The sequence below is a fragment of the Microcebus murinus genome, chromosome 11 (genome assembly GCF_040939455.1).
Source record: "Microcebus murinus isolate Inina chromosome 11, M.murinus_Inina_mat1.0, whole genome shotgun sequence".
In the NCBI taxonomy this organism is placed as follows: Eukaryota; Metazoa; Chordata; class Mammalia; order Primates; family Cheirogaleidae; genus Microcebus; species Microcebus murinus.
In genome coordinates this window covers 25,792,534-25,809,874 of record NC_134114.1, presented here as the reverse complement: position 1 = coordinate 25,809,874, position 17,341 = coordinate 25,792,534, and the positions used below count along the sequence as shown (strand labels likewise).

General features: G+C 42.5%; 1 protein-coding gene across 1 annotated transcript in view; it reads left to right on the top strand.

Moving 5' to 3' along the window:
• Positions 1 to 17,341, top strand: part of ADAMTS12 (ADAM metallopeptidase with thrombospondin type 1 motif 12) — a 305,201-nt gene that overhangs the window by 9,310 nt on the left and 278,550 nt on the right. The window contains exon 2 of the mRNA XM_020290052.2: positions 6,776 to 7,137. Coding sequence (XP_020145641.2) covers positions 6,776 to 7,137 — 362 coding nt within the window. The remainder of the gene's footprint in view (positions 1 to 6,775; positions 7,138 to 17,341) is intronic.

Here is a 17,341-nt window from a genome sequence, read left to right as displayed (position 1 = left end):
ATTTTTTCAAAGAACCAACTTTTTGTTTTATTAATCTCCTGAATAGCTTCCCTGTTTTCAATTTCGTTTAGTTCTGATTTGATCTTGTTGATTTCACTTCTTCTGCTGGGTTTGGGGTTGGTCTGCTCTTCTTTTTCCAGCTCTTTGAGTCATTTCATTAGATTGTCTATTTGTGATCGTCTTGTCTTTTGGTTATAGGCATTTATGGAGATAAACTTTCCTCTCAGAACTGCTTTAGCTGTTTCCCAGAGGAGTTGATAACTTGTCTCTCCATTGTCGTTTTCTTCATAGAATTTTTTATTTCCGTCTTGATTTCTTCATTTATGATGTAATCATTTAGTAGGAGGTTGTTTAATTTCCACGTTTTTGTGTAGAAATGTGAGTTTCTGTTAGGGTTGATTTCTAGTTTTATTCCACTGTGATCTGAGAAGGTATATGGTATGATTTCTATTTTTTTAAATTTCTTGAGATTTTCTTTGTGTCCTAGGATATGGTCAATCTTAGAGAATGTTCCGTGAGCTGATGAGAAGAACGTATATTCAGTGGATTTTGGGTAGAATGTTCTGTAAATGTCAGTCAGACCCAATTGTTCTAGAATTTGTTTAAGTCCATTATTTCTTTATTAATTTTCTGTTTGGAGGATCTGTCTCGTGCCGTCAGTGGGGTGTTGAAATCTCCGGCGATTATGGAGTTGCTATTAATCCATTTGCTTAGCTCCAGTAAGGTTTGCTTTATGAATCTGGGTGCACCTAAGTTGGGTGCATATATATTTAAAATTGTTATCTCTTCTTGTTGAACTGTGCCCTTCACCATTATATAATGACCCTCTTTGTCTTTCACTACTTTTGTTGGTTTAAAAACTAAATCGTCTGAAATTAGAACTGCCACACCAGCCTTCTTTTGGCTTCTATTTGCTTGGAATAGTGATCTCCACCCTTTTATTTTTAGTCTATATGCATCCTTGCAGGTTAGATGTGTTTCCTGAAGACAGCATATACTTGGCCTGTATTTTCTTATCCATTCAGCCAGCCTATGTCTCTTGAGTGGAGAGTTTAAGCCATTCACATTTATTGAGAGAACTGATAGGTAAGGTAGATTACTGTTCATTCTGTTGGGTTGGATGTTGTTGCTATGATTCCTGTCTTGAGCCATTGTAATATCGGGCCTTTAATATCTTTGGGTTTTGGTTGTTTTTATATTCGTGGGTTATTATTATGATGTTGTGTGTAACGCTGTTTTAAGTACTTCTTGTAGGGCTGGTCTTGTCTTGGTGAATTCTCTGAGACTTTGCTTGTCTGAGAATGTTTTTATTTCTCCTTCATATACGAAGCTTAGTTTTGCAGGGAATAATATTCTAGGCTGGGCATTGTTTTGTTTCAAAAGAGTAGAATGGGGCCCCAGTCTCTCCTTGCTTGTAAAGTCTCATTAGAGAAGTCTGATGTTATTCGAATTGGCTTTCCCTTGTATGTTACTTGCTTCTTTTGTCTTACAGCTCTTAGAAGGGCCTCTTTAGTTGATACTTTGGTCAGTCTGATGACTGCATGTCGTGACGTCTTCCTGTTTGCATTGAATCTCCCAGGGGTCCTCTGAGCTTATTGAACTTGTATATCAAGATTTTGAGCAAGGCCTGGGAAATTTTCCTCTATTATATCTTCAAACAGCTTGTCCAACCCTTGAGTGTTGTCTTCTTCCCCTTCTTGTAACCCTATGACCCTCACGTTAGGTTTCTTCACATAATCCCACAGCTCTTGTAGGCTTTGCTCTTTTCTCTTGTTTCTCTGCTCTATTTCTGTGACTGATTTATTTAATTGGAGGGTGTTATCTTCAAGCTCTGAGATTCTTTCTTCTGTTTGATCTACCCTGTTCTTGAGACTTTCCACTGTATTTTGTAGTTCCTTGAATTGATTCTTCATTTCCAGGAGTTCGGTTACACTTTTCTTCATTGTGTCTATTTCTTTTCCCATATCCTGGAGGCTTTTTGTGGTTTCTTTGTGTTGGTTATTGAGTTGTTGTTGTAGCTGGGTGAGTGTTCTTATGATCCACATACGAAATTCCTCTTCTGTCATATTGGTTGCCTGATTTTGGTTGGTCCCCGTTTCTAGGGGGCTGGTGCTCCTCTTTGGGGGTGTGTTTTCCATTTGGTTCTTCATATTTCCTGAGTTCTTTCGCTGATTTCTTCCCATGTCGATCAGTTGTTGTTTATTTCCTTAGGTTATTGTTTGGGTATTCACACACCTTGTTTAGTTTCTGAGGCGTTAGGTGGTGTCTGTGGGTGAAATTGGACCACTCCCTGTATATTGATTCAGTGGGTGCCGTGGAAAGGCTGTGCAAGATGCCGTCCCTGTCAGTAGGTGGCGGTTGCTTGGAGGAACAGGCTGTGCTGTTGATCCTGTTAACAGCTCTTGTTCTGGGCGGAGCTGAGTTGGGTAAGCCTGCCCTCGGCAGTTAGCAGGGGTCAACGTTCTGTTCTCTGCTTCCAGGAAAAGCTGTCAGGGCGGGGCTGGAATGGTCCTGCTCAGCCAGAAAGTCTGGGTGTGGAGGTGGGGCTGTCTGAGACCCGAAGTCTGGAGTGGGCCTCGCTTCTTTCCACCCTCCCCAACTCCGCAGCTACTCCTGGGCCTCTGCCAGCAGGCCAGACCACAAGCCACCAGGCCTCCCCAGACTATGATGCCGGTGGGGAGGTTCCCTGTACAGGAACGCCACCTGGGTTGGGTGCACGGCCTCCTCCTGGGAGGAGGGTTGCCCTCTAGGATGCTGATCCGCCCCTGGAGGCACACACACCTCAGTAGTCTGTTCACGTATAACCCTTCTGTGCCCTGGGTAATGCTAGCCCTCGGTGCAGGGGATCTGGTCTGCAGGTCCAACCTCTGGGTCCCAGAGTTCAAACTGTATCCCCACCAGGGAGAGGATTTCCGGTCCCCATTCACCCAGAGGGAGCCCAAGCTGGGTCTATGTCTCTCAGCCTCTGAGTCGGCACCGTTCTCCTGGGAACACGGTGCCAGCAGCACCTGGGAGGGCGGGCGGGTAGGGAGCTCACAGTCTGAGTTCCCCTGAGTCAGCTGTAGGGTCCCAAAAGGGAAGGTCCTGTTCCCTGGAGGTGCCTCTGGCTGGTGGCTGTATTGTCTCTCTGGGCAGCCGCGGGTAGGGTCGGCGGATGGGAGGAGGAGGCAATATGGTGCCTGCCGCGCTGCTCGGGTTTGTGCACACAGAGGTGCCGGGAGAAAGTTGGGAACCTGGTGCCACATCTTCTACAGGCTCACTGCTGGCTGGCGGCAGCGGTCTCTGGGCTGGTGTCTGCAGGTCTCTCCACCCGCTGGGAAGCCCACCAGCAGTCCCGAATGCAGGGGAGGGGAAACAGCAAATCCACCTACCCTTGCCGCTGGTCTCCGGGCTGCTCCGGTGGTCTCAGCCTCCAGTTCTCCTCCGCAGCCTCCTCCCGTGGAGTCTCCTGGGGTCTCAGGTACCCCTCCTTCCGGCCCTCGTCTGCTGTATGCTCGTCTTCTTGCTTCTTTCCTCTAATTTCTGCTAGAATCTGTCTTTTCTGCAGAGACACTCTGTCTGACGGTGTTATTCGTCCGCCATCTTGCTCTACCCTGCTATAATTATTAAGTATACTAATACATCATGTTGATATATCACTTTATATAAAGTATTTAGAGAAACTTTTTGAAATGTTAGATTGATTTAAAACTGCACTTGTTGGTCTCCATTTCACAATAACCTGAGTTTATTATGGTTGTATTCTGGATATAATAAACAAAACATTTTCAACTCTTTTCAGTCTTGTTTCATAGGTTGAGGATTTAACTTGGAGGATTATAATGTTTTATAAGTATAAGTTTTATACGTATAAGATCATTTAACTTGGAGGAGTATAATGTTTTATTTAGAATTCAGTGTTTAAAACCATGTATCTGCTTTTAGTTTGTGTTCCTTTTAAATCGGTCAGTATGACTTTTTGGAAAACTAATATATTAGAAAACATGCTTTTTTCCCTTGTTTTGATAGAGACAAAGACCTTGCTTATGTCACAGAGTATTAAAATGGGACTTCTCCTTAAGTCTGAGGGGGAAAAAAGGAGTTAGTTTCCCACACATATTTAAAAAGAAATTTCAGACCATGCATGTGGGACTTGGAGGGTGATGGTGTGATTCTAATCTCTTGACTCTCTTGGTTCGGACATGAGGAGAGTCTTAAATGTCAATGGAAAGATATAGAAGAGAGATTTCTTCAGCAAAGACTAGGGTGCTGGGGCATTCCCCCGATTGTCCCCCCAATTCAAGGCAAATGAAAGGCCTTTAGAGATTTCAGACAGTTTGGTGTGGGTTTGGAGAGTATCATGAGCATTTCAGCTTTAAAATACTGACAGGCAAAAGATTGGCTAAAATGGCATTTGGTGACAGAGCCAACCAAGAGCATTATGCTGCCAGGAGTAGCCTGATTTCCTTTACATTGGGGCACAGAACAGGGCTCATGGTTGTTTCCTGTGAGCTAGATTTAGACCCCATGGAAGGGAACCAGATGTGGATCATCTTGAAGGGATGCCAAAGCGGATGCCCTGCGGGGTGAGGTGGCCTCAATAAAGGGGCGAAGGGAGGAAGGGCTGAGGGTAGCTATTGGGGGAGGAGTTGCCCTCATTGAGGGACTTGGAGGGGGACATTCCCAAGGGACAGAGGTCTCCCAAAGCCCAAAGAGCTTCCTTTGAGAAAAGGGCTCAGCATCTGGATGTTGACCTCACACAGGGCACCACTGACAGATGACAGCTATGCCCAGTTGAATAAGAGTTTTTTTGCCCCTGTCTCCCTTCCTTGCTCCAACTTGGAGGAGCCAGAGGCATCGCTGTGAGTAGCAGAGAAGAGCAGCAGAGCTACAAGAGCTGACTGTATCCACCTCACATGCCTGCCGTTTCTCTCTGCAGTTAGGCCTGGACTTGGGTGATACCGATGCTAGATTGGCACAGACATTCCTTGGAGAGTGAGTGGGTAATAGAGAGGACTGAGTCAGTTATACTCCTCAGTTCATGGCACACTGGCATCATTCATTTGTGGAAAACCCCCCCCTTTTTTTTGTTTTATATATTTATGCCTTTTGGTTCCCACTCCCTACTCTTCTTCCTCCCAGTGGAAAACCATTTTAATGTGTTCCATATGTGTTCCTTGGTTGCGTGTGTTCTCACAAACTTTGTATTATTGTTTCTGAGTGTGTGTATTTTCCATTTATGTAAATAGCTCTGTATTAACTTGCTTTGTTTCTTATTTTTCATTGAGCATTATTTTTAATATGGGTCCGTGTTGCTGTGTGCTCTGTTGTGCCTAACTACTGCAGTTGGATGTAATGGCTCTGGATCTGTTACTCCTAAACTTTAAGACTGTTTACTATTAATTATTATTATCAATAGTACCTGAGAGTGAACACTCTGTGCTCTGCCCCATATTTCATCCAAGGCAGAGAAGAATGATTCCACAAAGTATGTTTGGAAGCAGTTGTCTGGAAAAAAAAACTTTTTTGTAATGGTACCTCCATGGAGTCCAGTTCTTTTAATTAACCAGCTATAAATGTGTTCACTGATACATCAACACATATGAACTGACCGCCTGTGATGTGCAAGATTCTGGCCTCCAGAGGATTTGAAGATAAATAGTAATATATAATAAATAAAGGCAATGTAAAATAAAGCCATTCTGGGAGGTACAGAAAGTAAGGGCAAGAGGGCTCAGGGGAAGGAGAGAGAACTTTAATGGGGGACTTTAGGAGAATAAAGAGGAAGGATTTGAGTTGGGACTTTAACACATAAGGATTTTGATAAAATGCAAAAGACATTCCAGTTGGAGAAGTAACATGAGCAAAGTAAAGCAAGGGAGAAAGGGCAAGGGATACAGTTGAGAGATGGCAAGTAGAATGTTTTGTTTTTCTTTCTTTTTTTTTGTCTGAAGCAAAAGATTAATTTATCTTACTCAGTAGTTAATGGTCTTCTTTGAGCAGTCTGTAATCCAGAGGGATGACTAATTCCCTGCTAGGTAGATCCTTCGTTATTCTCACACATCAAAATAAGGAGGTAGTCCATGGGGATTGAAATTTGGGCAAATCAAAAGGCTTTTGCACTCTTAAGTGTGGAAGGAATAAGTGTTCCTGTCTTGCATTTTTAAAGTGGCAGTTTTCACAACCAATGTCTCAAATGCATATATGTTCCCTTATCATTTTATTTTGTGTGTTTTGTAAACGTTAACAAAACCCAAGGGGCTTAAGCACTCTTTGCTACATTATGGAGCACTCTACTGCTGTAACTGGTATGAGGTTTGTCAATGCGTAGATGATGGGTTTGCTGTGTTTTTGTTTTTTGCCTTTTTTCCCTCAGGAGGTTTCTAAGGCATTTAAGTGTCTAATAATCAACAGTAGAGCTCCATGATTTGTGTTAATAAACTCTAGGCTTGAAAGGTTCCTGTTCGACATGTGGATCTTGCTCCTTTCCTTACAGTATTTGTCATGAACTAATTCTCATCTAAATTTGCCTCTGATACAACATCTGCTCTCCAGAGCTATATCTTAGTGTCAGCTCAGACTGCTACATGTCACCAAGAAGGGAGCAAGTGTAAATTTGAGTTGTTCTGGGAATTTAATGTTGACAGTATTTGTATAGTGTAAAGGATCTCTAAACTTGAAGTTAATAGGATTTTGCAATCAAAAAAAGCTAGAAAGTGAGCTCCAAGTGAGAGCGGTTTTTCTTACTATAGACTCAGCTTGGATCTCAGTTTTCTTCTGTCTCCTTTTCTTCCAGAGCATTTTATCAACGCCCTGCCTGAATACCATGTGGTGGCTCCTGTCCAGGTAGATGCCAGTGGGCATTTTCTGTCGTATGGCTTGCACCTTCCCGTCAAGAGCAGCAGGAAGAAGAGAGATTTGGATGGCTCAGAGGACCATGTGTACTATAGAATTTCTCATGAGGAGAAGGACCTATTTTTTAACATGACGGTCAATCAGGGATTTCTTTCTAACAGCTACATCGTGGAGAAGAGATATGGGAACCTCTCCCATGTTCAGATGACGGCTTCCTCCGCCCCCCGCTGCCACCTCAGGGGCACGGTCCTGCAGCAGGGCACCAGCGTCGGGACGGCAGCCCTCAGTGCCTGCCATGGACTGGTGAGTGCTGGCTCTGCCATCTCCCTGCCTCCCCTGCACAGGCCCCCAGAGTCTCAGCCTGGGGAGACTGGTGAGAACCAACAGGTTCCCAGGTGCATTGACACGTGGGAACTGAGCCCCTGCGACGTGGTGTTGCTGAGCTCCAAAGGAGTTGGGGAGAAAATGTATAGCAAATAGAAGGGATCAGTTTGGGAGGTACAGAGAGTAAGGATATGCAGGGGTTAGAAGAGGCAAGGAGGACTCCAACCAGGGACATCAGGATGGTGGGGAGAAGAGGGCGGATTTGAATTATGTCTTCAACCTCTGGGGCAGCTCCTACTGTTGGCTGACTGGCTGGCCAGCGTCATTTTGAATTAGCAAAACCTGCATTTGGACTGAGTGATAGATAGCAGCTGCTTTGATGGAATAGTGGCGAATGCATACTTCATAATCAGACTTCATGTGGGATCTTGGGCTTCAGTTGATCCCTTTGTGCCTGTGTTTTCTCATCTGTAAAATGGAGACGGTAATAGTACCTTCCTCATAGAGCGAGGTTAAGCAAACTATAGCCCACAGGCAATTCTGGCCTACCTCTTGTTTTCATTAAGTACAATTTTATTGAAAGACAGATATGCCCATGTGTTTACATATTGCTTATGGCTGCTTTCGGACAACAGCAGTAGTTGGGATTAGGACTGTCTGGCCTGGGAACCCAGCAATATTTGCTATCTGGCTTTTGCAGAAAAAATTTGCTGACCCACGTAATAGAGTATTATGAGGATTAAATGAATTAATATATAAAATAAATAATAAACACTGAATGTTAGCTGCTGTTATTATTTTTATTATTCTAATATGCCAGGCACATTGTGTGGTTTATGATGTAGTTTATGTACATTGTCTCTCCCGTCTCTTTTTGAGCAGATGAGAAAGCTTGGAGATATTGAATAACTTCATTGTGCAAATTAATTTAGGTCTGAGTCTTTCTACTATTATATGCTATATCTTAAGCCTGTGATGCAAGCTTATTTTTCAAAATTTCAACCTGTATTTAAAAAACAGTTTGGTCCCTTTGTTCTCCCTTTTAGCAACAGCAGTAGTGATAGCCCCACTAGCAACTGCATAGCAAGCAATGCTTAGGGATTATGTTGAGATTTTCTGAGATGTTTTTCATGCTTGGGTAGGAGGTAGGTACCAACATGGACAGGTGTGTTCAGGAGTGACTGCATGGGGAGAGATCCATAGTCCTGATGCTGGTTATGGGGAAGTCCAAGGTATCACTGTTGGCACTTGTGCCAGGACTGGTTTGCTGAGCAAAACGGCTAGTGGCATTGGCATTCGCATAGAAGGCACTTGTCCCAAACCCTCCTGTCATTACTGCTGTTGTGCTAAAAATTTCTGTTATTTGTAATTTGGGACTCTGTTTATTTTGCACCTGTACAGTTTGACTTTGCTGCAATACTGTGGAAAACATTCATGTAAAACCTTATACAGCAGTTTAAATTTTCTCAAAGACCTCTAGGCATGAATTGTTTTGTATAATAAATGGAAAGTCTTGCTTTGCCTTTTTCTGTAAATGTGGATTTTCATATGTAGGTATTATCATTTCCCCCTCATTAGATCATAACACAAAATCAAGAATGGTGTCCTATTCTTCTCGTCTTCTCTCTGGGCTTCATATAGTGCTCATTTGAACTCGGGGACATTTCCTGGCTCCGTGGAACTTATCCACTAGGCTTGATCTGGGTTCGCATCATATCTTCCCTTGGCAATCCCAGCTCTCATTTCTAGGAGACAGCCCTGGAAACATCAGTGGCACCTGATCCTCTGTGGCCAGAAGAACAGAAGAAAGAACTCCTGACATTAAAAGAGCTCCTGACAATGAAACATTATAATGCTCATAAAACCCTAGAAAGTTTGAACACAGGTGCCTTTCTGTGGGTTGGAACAGTGCGGTCTGTGGACCTGCAGAATTAACCTGCAGAATCACCCGGGAGCTCATTAAAGAGACAAATTCATGGGCTCCACTCCAGACCTGGTGTGTCAGAATCTCTGGGGGTGAGCAGAAACATGTGTGTGTGTGTTTTAGCAGCTTTGTTGAGATATAATTCACATACATACAATTTACCCACTTAGAATTCAATGGCTTTAATTATATTCAATGGCTTTAAACACATTCACAGAGTTGTGCAACCATCACAATAAATTTTAGAACATTCTTGTTATCCCCAAAAGAAACCTGAACCCGTTAGCAGTCACCTCCATTTCTCCAGACTTTCTGTCTTTATAGATTTGCCTATTTGAAACCTTTGTTTTAATAAGTCCTCTAGGAGATTCTGATGCCCACTGAAGTTTGAGAAGCAATGGACAAGAGCAGTCATTCTTAACCCTGGCTCAACATTATGATCACCTGGGGAGCTTTAAAATATACCCATGCCCCAACCCCATGCTCCAGATGTTCTTGATTTAATTGGTCTGAAGGTAGAGCCCAGACATCAGCATTTTTTAAAGCTCCCCAGGAGATTCTAAAGTGCAACAGCTTTTGCCAACCACCAATTAGTGAGAGTGGCTGTCAATTGGCGGTATTGGCCAATACTACCCTAATGGAGCACTTATCCTCAGGTGATCTAACCAGCAGCCAGGAGTGCAACCACCGCTCTGAATTGCTCCCTAATTTCATACTGTGCTTTTTAAGGGGACTTGCATACTGTTTAGCATTATTCCAGGCTTGGGAATAGAATACTGGGGCCTTTTCCATTTCAAATGTCCCCAAGGACCAGTGAGTACCACCGTGTGGGCATTTGCAGATTCATAGAAAGTACAGGAGCACAAAGTGGTAGTTAAGATGATGGAAAATTTTTACATCCAAATTATGGAATGATTTTGCCAGAAGAAACACTCCACTGGGATTATTTGGGAGCCTTTTACACATAACTGGACAGTTAATGGATGGTTATAAAAAGGGCACCAAAAGCCAAATGAGTTTCTTTTGTTTCTGTGAGCACACCACACAGCTGGCTTCAAGTTTATTTGCTCATGTGTCAAAATTTGTCCACATAGCGTGCTCCTAGTCAAAAGGGTAGTGATTGGACTCATGTCTGATTTACGATCACGTGTCTGGGGTCTGGCTTCTGGTACAGTTGCTCTGTTTTTCACCCAGGGATGACCCCACACTCAAATTCACAGGATGGCAGGCCTAGGATGTGCTGGCTCTAAGCCCTGTCACCAATCCTAGGGGCAGAGGTAGCATTTGGGAAGGTTTTCTTAGGAAGGAGACATTTTTATGTGGACCAGAACATCTGCCTCTCATCTAGGATGCAGGCCTGGCATATTCTTTGGTTCAGACATGGTCATCTGAATGAGACGTTGGAGTTGTGTTCTTTTGGTGTTGTCTATGATTTGAGGCTCATTGAATCTCCCCTGGCTCAGACCCAGATGGTTTTAAACTGAAGACCCCAGAAAAGTCACCTATGGAAAGCTGGGGGACAACCTCCTTCCTCCACCTAATGTCCTCTCACATGGCTCTGGTCCCCGTCCTCTTGGAGGCTGTCTCCAGACCAAGTCAGCCCATGTCCCTAGCTCAGCAGCTCTCGTCTGTTGTCTCCACTATTTTCACTACCCTATCCTTCTCAACATTTTCATAACTTTCAAATCATGGAATTTGTTTATTTTGAACAGTTTAGTTGATTTGTCCCATTCTCAATTCTTTGATGGTAAAACTGTGTTCCTTAATCAGTTAGATTCTGAATTCATCCTTAATAGGAATGAGAATCCCAGTGGGGGTGGTTTGAGGTTTGTAACTACCAGGAGCCCTACAGCACTGGTTCCAGGTGAATTTGTTATTAGTAGTTCAGTTCAGATTTTTAGGCTGGGAGGACACTGAACAATGTTAGACCCCACACTTGTGCACAATACACAATTGACTTTGTTATTTTTCTTATGGCAGTCTGCTTTTACCAAGGGTCTGCTCTAAGCACTCGCCTTCTAGACTCTGTACCTGGGTCAGTGAACAGTTTTCACTCCTGTTCACAGGAATTATTTAATTCCTGTTCACAGCATTTCTTAGCCTGGGCTTTATTAAAGTTCTTGGCTCTATCATAAACCCTAGCCTCAACTCCAGCCCCGGAAGGGAATTTAAATTCTAATTCTGAATCTGAACAGCTGGTCATGGATCTCTCAAGGGCCTTCCAGCTTCAACTCCCACCCAATTTTCTGGCCTTAAGTTTGCCTTTCTCTTTTGGCTCATTGAGGTTTCCTTTCTTGATTTGAACTCAAATATGGATTAAGCTTTTGAAAGATGTATTTTCTTAGTGTTTTTTTTTTTTTAAGTTAAACTTTTTATTTCAGGGTAGTTGTAGATTTATATATAGTTGTAAGAACTAATATAGAGAAGTATTAGTAGTACATTTTACCCAGTTTCATCTGATGGGAGTATCTTGCAAAATTACTGTACAGTATCACAGCCAGGATTTTGACATTGGTATGGTCAAGATGACAGAAATTTCTGTTACAAGAATAGCCATACTCATTTCTCTCCTGCCCTATCACCTCATTATGTTTTACATTTAAGTTCATGATCCCTTTCGAATCAATTTTATATGAGACTTAAGAGGTTGTTTTCCTTCTCTCCCTCCTCTTTCCCTCCCTTCCTTCCCTTCTTCTTTCTTTTTTGCCTAAAGATGTCTAGTTTCTCTGTACCATTTATTAAAAGACTATTTTCCTTTATTAAATTGGTTTTGCCCTTTGGTAAAAAATCAAATTTTTTGTGAGTCTGAGTTTTAGGTTCTGTTTCACCAATAGTACGTAGTCTTCATTACAATAGCTATATGATTAGTCTTGAAATCGGGTAAATTGATTCCTTCCACTTTAGTCTTCTTTTTCAAAATTGTTTTAGTGATTCTGGTTCTCTGATTTTCTACATAAAGTTTAGAATAATCTTGTCTACACAGAGCTTATTGGGATTTTGATAGAAATTGTATTAAATCTGAATATTAATTTGGGAATAATTGACATCTTTGCTATGTTGAAGCCTGTGGCTTCCAGATGAGATTACGTTTCCTGAACTACCCAAACGATGTCTTGAATCCCCACATATTAGCTGTTCTATTACAGCCTGCTTAAATGGTCCCTGCGCTGTTTCTGATGAGCTCTAGAGTGGGGTTTCATATCATGGTACCATGATGCTGCTTCTGCTCTGTGGCCCACTTTAAGAACACCATGACTGCCACCATCAGGCTGACTTTCAGAAGAAGACACTGCTCTCACCTTTGCCATTTGTTTCGGAGCTGGTTTAGGCCTTTCCTTAACTCTGCAAAACACATCAGTGTCCAACCTATAATTTTCAGTAAGACTTTTTTGAAAATTTTCACATAAAGGGAAGGGAAGTACGACACAAATAGTAACCTAAAACTTTTACCCACCTTGGGTGTGCTCAGAGTCTAGGCTGAACTTTAAGGGGGTCTCTAACCAAGCACCTGGCCTTTTGATAAGTAGCAAGATCACTTGACCAGCACTTTCCCTGCTAAACGATGCACTGAAACATGTTTCACTTCTGAGTCCCAGGCCCAGTCAGGGGGAATAAGGAAATTTCCCCATCTGACTATGTGTCTATGTATTTATCCATCCAGCCCAGTCCCAGCCCACCTTTGTTTCCAGCTCTTCTTTCCAGGCCTGATTTTTTTCAAAGAATATCTGCTTGCTTCAGGGAAAACCCCAACCTAAAGCTCTGGGTTGCACCATGCAGTTTATGTGTTGTACACCCTACTAAGTTGGTCCATTAAGGGGGGTATTAGGGGCTGAAATCCAGCTCAGGCTCTGCCAGCTGAGCCAAGTCATGGCTCAGGATAGAAACCAAGTCCTGACTCCAAGAGGAAAGAGGCCTTTTTATAAGCCTTTGCACAATTTTGTAATTTGTCTGCCTTGATGGGTACTTTTAACCATTCATCTGTCTGTATGAGTCACTTTTTACAGTTTCATCTTCCTTTCCTGCATACCTTCTTGCAGTTTGCACAAATACGTGTGAGTACAGGAGCCACTGAGACTTCTACCTATAGGACTTGGTCTTGGTTTGTGAACCGATGACAGTCACCTGAGGACAAAATAGTCCATCACCAGCATGTTTCCCAAAGCCTGAGTTATTCAGTCTCACACAACAGTGCAGGGAGGTAAAGAGTGTGTGTGCATTAATGAACGCATCCTTTTACACTGAGCTGCAGAAAGTCCTGATTAATTCCCTTTTCCAGTCTCTCCTTTTATTCATGGTAAAGAACAAGTAAATCTCTGCCTATTTCTTAAAACCACTGGGGTCTTTGCCTCTGATCTCCAGTGAACAACTATTTGAACTGAAACACAAGGGAGGAAGTCTTCTCAAGAAGACATTAAATTACATAAAGACTCAGATTCTTTAAATATGCATTGGGTTAAAAAAATAACCCCTCATTTATCCCATACAAAAACCCCTCATTTATCCCTTACAAATACAAAACTGCAGTGACACATTTCTGCTGCAATATTAACCCAGTAGTCAGGTTTGAAGGCAAAGGTGGCTATTGTTTCCCTGTTTAGCTACCTTTACATTGAGATGAAAAGTACTTTTATTTTTGTCACCAGAACAAATGGAATGTCTGCTACAGGAAGAAATTTAATCCTCCTTCTTTTAAGATGTAGGCTACTACAGAACTTTGGAAGTTTTCCAGCTTCTAACCAGCAAAGTATCAGTTTGCGCTAGGATTTGCTGTTACAATAATTTGAACTCTTTAAAGTTTGTTAGATTCTAATTTCCAAAATTGCAAGGATGAAGTATTCTCTGCATTTTGCTGCATGAATGCTACAAACACGGATTAGCGATATTTAAAAATCTGTGCCATTTGATGGCGCCTCTGTAGGGAGAGGGGTGTGCTTCCTACCACGTTACTCCCTCAAGTGCAGTTCAGTTCTTGGCCCAGATGGAACGTCTTGCTGGTTCCTTTCCATACAATCAAAGAATGTGACCGTTTCTGCCCTCTTGTTCTTGAAATCTGGCTGAAGCCTGGGGTGCTGGAGCTGAGGAATGAGGTCCACTGGCAGGGCTGCGTGGGAAAGCTTGCCCAGTGCGGCTTCTTGCCTTGCTTCCTGATCCAGAACTTCGTGGCTCATTTGAAGAAGCTGCTCATTTGAGTGGCGGGATGCCTGTGTGTGTCAGGGTTTGTTGTTCCTCACAGGGGAAGAGAAATGAATGCTCTGTTTATACCCTAACTGCTTTCAGGATGAGGAATTCTCTGAGACCCCTGACCTTTGGGGGTTGCCTGGTAATACCCATGCTTACTCAGACATGAGACTGTGGACTGGGGCGCCTGTCTGGCGGGAATTCCTCCCCTCGCTATCAGTACTTTGTGCTGCAGGCTCATAAATATGAGTAGGTATTTTTCCTCCTTCTCTTTTTGTCTTTCTGCTTTACTTTTTAGTTCATCAGGTTCATTTCGTGGATCCCATCACGATGGCTTGGAGGTGGGAAAGAGAGAATGGAAGAATCTATACTGCAAGATGCACCATTGTTTTCTTCCTTTTGCTGGGTCTTGAATTAGCAGCTTTCCCTATGGTCCAGGGATGGTGCCGTAGAAGAATGAAGAATGACTCCCTGCTTCTGTGGGGAGAAGAAGCCACATGCTCTGTTACAGAGTTAATAACTCAGCTTAAGGGTCTACACAAATGCAGCACACACGTTACTCCCTTCTCATGGATTTCCTTTCTGGAGACTTGACTTTGAATCTCAGTTCTGTTTTCATTATAGAAACTGAAGACTAAGTGTCCAGACTCTCCCTCTAGATGTTCATATATTAATTTTCTGTTCTTTTTGACCCAGAATGAATCAGTCAAAGGTTTAGGGAGCTTAAATATTAGGGAGATTAGTTTCTTTTGAAAATATCTCCATTGACTGACAGCTACTAAGAACTTTGAAAAATGGGAAAACAAGTGGCCTGGATTTTATGTTCTGTAATTGAAAAAATGTTTTACTTGGTTGTTGGAGGTGATCTTTCTGTATGACGTGACTGATTTATTTTTAACCAAATCTATACGGAGGCTTGGCATATTTTTCACCCACAGAGATTCCACTGGATTGGGAGCCAGAGAAGCTGAGCTAAAGTGCTAGCTTGAGTACTTGCTGAATAACCGTAGACAAGACTTTGCCTCTTTGGGTCTATTACGTTGGGTAAACTGGATCCTTGCAGCCTATGGACCGGCAGGATGCATATCATACCTTAGAGCTTGTTAAAAATGCAGATTCTCACACCCTACCCCTGGTCTGCTGAATCAGGCCTAAAATTTAACAAGATCCCCAGGTGATTTGAATGTGCACTAAAATTTGAGAAGCATTGACCCATTAAATCCAGAGACACTAATTCTGTTTGAGTTCACCCTTTTATGTCTTGGGTCCTTTTGACAAATTGTTTGCCTGCAAGCCTAGTGATGTTTAAAAACAGTACCCGGGAATGCTGCTGCTCTAATCGATGTGGATGGGTGAAGGGGTGGAAGAGGAATCTTAGATAATGTGATTCAGAAAAAGACAGAAGATACACAGGAACTTGGAAACCAAAATAAAAATGAATTGTTTGGCCAAATGTACCCATTTTTTTGTCATTCTTTTCTGCTCTTCTGTTCTCTGCAGTGTTTTATTATGTTCAAATCCATGTTTGTGGCATGGAGAACTCTTACCACAACAGCCGGTTCTTCTCAGGTTCTTTAATTCTCACCCATCCGATGAGTGTCACCCAGGCCATAATCTCTTGTTTTGGTGTCTTCATCTAAGCTGTTGGGAAGAGACAGGTTTTTGGGCCCTGCAAGGGCTGGAACAGACAATGACAGCTGGTGCTGTGTATGGTTTCATTCCTACCGTAAGGGGATGGATGGGCTTTATTGATGCTAAATATGAGTTAAGAATGAGGAGACTTTGATACCATGAATGTTCCTTTAAGAGAGTGTAAGTGTGGAGTTTTCTCAGATGGGAATCAAAGTCTAGGTATAAAAAGGCAACAGCAAAACAGGAATTAGGCTTCCTTCTCAGCTCTGGGAGGACGGTGTCCATGCGGACAGGGCCCCTGGCAGCTGAGCACCCCATGGGCAGCAATAGCAGGAGACACAGCCTCTGCTCCTGGGCGTGGCCACCTTACTTCTACCAAGTTCTATATCCTTGACTAAATGAACGGGGTTTTAGAGAAGGTCCGCATATGTTTCTCACTTCCTGGCTATTTGCCTTCTTCATTGATTATACCTGGTTATTTGCTTTTAAGGCCTTGCAAATAGTCAAACACTGAAAATCTTCCTCTCAACACATAAAAAATGACCTTCTGAAATTTTTTTTCCCAATTGTGTATGTTGTCGCATCTGCTCATTTCCCTCTTTGAGCTATTTCAGACATTTATTTTAAAAGAGGGACTTTCATACACTAGTGCTTCCTACCTAACCGTGTCTCTAGCTCTCAGACAGCGCTTGCCCAGTTAGACATTCCTGCTAGTTCTGCAGTTACGTTGGCTGGGAGCAGTAAACTATTTTGAGAAATAGATTTATTGGACATATAAAACTTCATACTAAATGGTCCCATTTTATGTCATTGATTCTCCCTTTTCCCTTTACCAACCCGTCTACCCACCCCCAGCACCCTGTTGACAAGCAGATTTTTTTTTTCTGAAATTTTCCCCCTCATTTGATTTCTGTTTTGGCTCTAAGGAATGAGTCATGCAATTTTAAAATGCATGACTTCTATAGTCTCTTGCTGAGGTATCAGATATCACTATCTTTTCTCTAAGTAGACTCCCTTTCTCTTAGCAAGGCTTTTTAAAAACTTTTTTCTTTTTTTTTGGTTGTGTGTTTTCTGGGCTTTCTCTTTGGCTTTCCTTTTCTGGCTCTTACTTTGTTTTAGTTATTTTTACCATATATATAGAGCACAATATAGAAGAAACAGAGGAGTTTGAGTTAGCTAAAATAATACTTATGGATTCTTCACAGTTTATTGTCTCTTTTCCAACCTTTACAGAGCTCGATTAGGAAGCTTTATAGAAAAGAGCTTTATAGGAAAGAACATGGGGAATGGGCTGCTCATGGCAGAGCTTCCAGACAAATTGGATTTTATTGCAGATAAAATGGCAGACTGTGTATTGAGTGTGTGTGTGTGTGTGTGTGTGTGTGTGTGTGTGTGTATTACAGGTAGGGGGAGGGGAGTAGCTAATGCAGAATAAGTCCACAGGAAGGG